The following is a 3,239-nucleotide window of genomic DNA, read 5'->3' on the forward strand; positions in this document are numbered from 1 at the left end:
TGCCAGTCGCCTTGGTCCCCGGACCCGCCGCACAGGGCCGCCAGGTTGTCCTCGCTCGGGGCGTTGGATTTATTCTGGAAGAGGAAACAGCCCATTCAGGAACGTCTTTGATACCATGAGAGCATCGCTTTAGCGACTGTCCATGATTTTATTTAGTTCTTTTTTAATCCTCATCCAAGGATATTTTTAAAAATATATATATTTCCATTGATTTCAGAGAGGAAGGGAGAGAAAGAGAGGAGAGAAACATCAGTGATGAGAGAATCATGGATCGATGCCTCCTGCATGCCCCACACTGGGGATCGAGCCTGCAACCTGGGCATGTGCCCTGACCAGGAATCAAACCGTGACCTCCTAGTTCCTAGGTTGATGCTCCACCACTGAGCCACGCCGGCCGGGCTAGCTCTAATGTTTTTAAAGCATTCATGTCAATTTGTTTAAAACTACAGCTCCTTTTTGAGGCAAGACGACAAAAATTTAGTCTATTTTAAGATCAAGGAACTTTGGAAAATATAGTGGGGACATTTCATGTTTTATAAAAGTCCCCCCAAAAAAGACAACTATAGAATTAGATTGTCAGGAAATGCTACTACTTGGCCAAAGAACTTCAATTCCTGACAACCACTACCAGAGTTGGCTGAATAAAAGGGAAAACACTGAATATTTTTTTTTTTACTAGAATTAATTCTTCACGATTCAACGTTACCGTATTTTTGAAGTTGGGGCACGTGCCTCTTAGAGGTCCGACACTTGTACGAACTAAGACGACAGCCTGGGGCCGTCGCAGCCACGGGAGGGACGGGGCCTTGAACTCCGTGGCCGGAGCACCACTCACCGCGGGCTGGTAGTCGATGTTGTCCATGGAGCGGAAGAAGTCCAGGCTCTTGGCGGCCGCCAGCTTGCCCGGGTCGGAGCTGTGGGTGCTCAGCGTGTCCAGGATCTCCCCCAGCAGGTCCATCTCCCCCGAGTACAGCGTCTTCCCTCGAGTCTCCACCGAGTCATCGCTTTCGTAGGAATAAGCCGCGGCCTCCTCTCCGTCCTCCGAGGACAGTCTGCGGGGAAACGGGATGTGCTCTGGGGGCCCGGCGGCCACACGGGCTGCTGTGCCCCACCTCTCGCCGCCTCCCTTCCAGGGCCCGCTGGGGGAACAGCGAGAAGACGGAGGCTGGTCCATGGCCCCATTCACCCTGGGGAGGATGTCTAGCCCAGTCACATACGGGGAATTCCGAGCAGCTGCATTAAGAACATGCAGCCGGGCCCGGCCCGTGTGGCTCAGTGGTTGAGCGTCCACTCAAGAACCAAGAGGTCAGGGCACACGCCCGGGTTGTGCACTCGATCCCCAGTAGGGGGCGTGCAGGAGGCAGCCGATCGATGATGTTTCTCATCGATGTTTCTGTCTCTCCATCCCTCTCCCATCCTCTCTCCCTAAAAATCAACAAAAACGTATTTTTTTTTAAAAAAAGAACGTGTAGCCGGCAAGTCTACGGCGCCCTCACCAGGAAGCAGAAAAGCCGGGATGTCACCCAGGCTGATTCTGTGGGACTTGGGACTTTGGCCTTCGAAATGGTAGACCCAACGCTTGCGCCATGTGCTGGGGTCAAGTTCACGTTCGATATTTTTAGTATATGGTTTATCCCTGTACAGTGGGGCCTTGACTTACGAGTGTCCCGACTAACGAGTTTTTTGAGATACCAGCTGTCTCTTGCCGATTTTTTGCATTGAGTTGATAGAGTAATTTGAGTTAACGAGCTCCTTAACGAGCTCGGTCTCGGAACGAATTAAACTCGTAAGTCAAGGCCCCATTGTACTTATTTAGTCGCCCGTCTTAGGGAAGAATGCATATTCCCTTGTACAGACCAAGATTGAACAGCGAAAGGGAATGTTTATTGGTCACGCCCTTGTATGTTAACATTGAGAAGTCTAACAGACACTATTATTATTATTATTTCCCTTATTTTATGGTAAAATTCCTCTTCACCACTGTGGGTTGCACCGTAGACGTAAGTCTCTCCGATCCCCCGGCTCAGTCTGTTTCCAGGGACTTTCCCTGTTTCTGATGCTGAACCTGCCCCTCCCGGGGGGCTGGGGGGGTCAGGGTCTAACGTGGGTGGCTTCCTACTCCCCCCCCCACGTCCCCGACATCTCCGCAGGCATCCTTGCTTCCCAAGAACCAGCCAGCCCAGGCCCACCCTGCTCTCCCGTCTCAAGATTCACCCCCCACGAGACGGGTGAAGAGCAGCACAAGGGGGTGACATCCGATGCCTGGGGGTGCGCACTCTGAAGTACCCTGTGTGACCTACGACCTCTGCCCAAGCCCCCGCGGCTGGGAGGTCATCCAACCCCATTACTGACTTGCTAGCGCGGTCCATGTCCTCGTCCTCGTCCTCACACGGCGCGCCGTCGTCGAGGCTCTTGAGGGGCCTGTGTAAGCGTGTCTGCGGGAGGGACGGACAGACGGCGTTAGGGGGACAGCAAGCCTCCTTCCCAGTCACGTGTCAAGGAACGATTTGATTTGCAAAGGAACATTTTTTAAAAATGATTTCAGAGAGGAAGGGAGAGCAAGAGAGAGACAAACATCCATGATGAGAGAGAATTATAGATCGGCTGCCTCCTGCACGCCCCCCACTGGGGATCGAGCCCGCAACCCGGGCAGGTGGCCTGATTGGGAACTGAACCGTGACCTCCTGGTTCCTAGGTCGACGCTCAACCCCTGAGCCACACCGGCCGGGCGGTCAGAAACACTTTTAAAAGCAATACGCATTCAGGGTTTTCAACGTTACCCAATAACCTGGTGAGCTGGGCAGGAAGAGAGTAGAGAGTAAGGGGTCATTTATCTCAACACTTACTCCACCTCACACTCAAAACCAAGAACGAACGGGAGGACTGAACAGGTGTATACGCAGCCCACCCACCCGGTCAGTCGGTCGGTCCGTCTCTGTTTGTTCTGGGAATACTTGGCTTACAATTGATTCGATCAACACTCAAGAGAGAGAAAAATGGCAGCTTATTCAACACAAGCAACCCAGGTGGTGTCTGCGTTACCGCTTCCGTTGGTCCAGGACTCTGGTGCAATGGTTTCCGGGAGGCAGCAGGCCCAAGTCACAGAACCACCCAACTTCCTGTCCTGACCACCCCCTGCTCCTCCTGCAGTTACCATTTCTGCCGCTAGATGGCAGGCAGACCCCAATCAGGCAAAGGGCTGGGTCCATTGCAATTCATAAGGGGGTTAGGGGGTGTGT

General features: G+C 53.0%; 1 protein-coding gene across 1 annotated transcript in view; it reads right to left on the reverse strand.

Annotated features, from left to right (window-relative positions):
• The window catches only part of DENND1B (DENN/MADD domain containing 1B), a 97,385-nt gene that overhangs the window by 531 nt on the left and 93,615 nt on the right, over positions 1–3,239 (reverse strand). The window contains exons 21-23 of the mRNA XM_014532352.1: positions 2,353–2,435; positions 836–1,052; positions 4–74 (exon numbers count right to left, since the gene is read on the reverse strand). Of these exons, the coding sequence (XP_014387838.1) occupies positions 4–74; positions 836–1,052; positions 2,353–2,435 (371 nt within the window). The remainder of the gene's footprint in view (positions 1–3; positions 75–835; positions 1,053–2,352; positions 2,436–3,239) is intronic.

This window comes from Myotis brandtii, unplaced genomic scaffold, assembly GCF_000412655.1.
Source record: "Myotis brandtii unplaced genomic scaffold, ASM41265v1 scaffold888, whole genome shotgun sequence".
NCBI classification, from domain to species: Eukaryota; Metazoa; Chordata; class Mammalia; order Chiroptera; family Vespertilionidae; genus Myotis; species Myotis brandtii.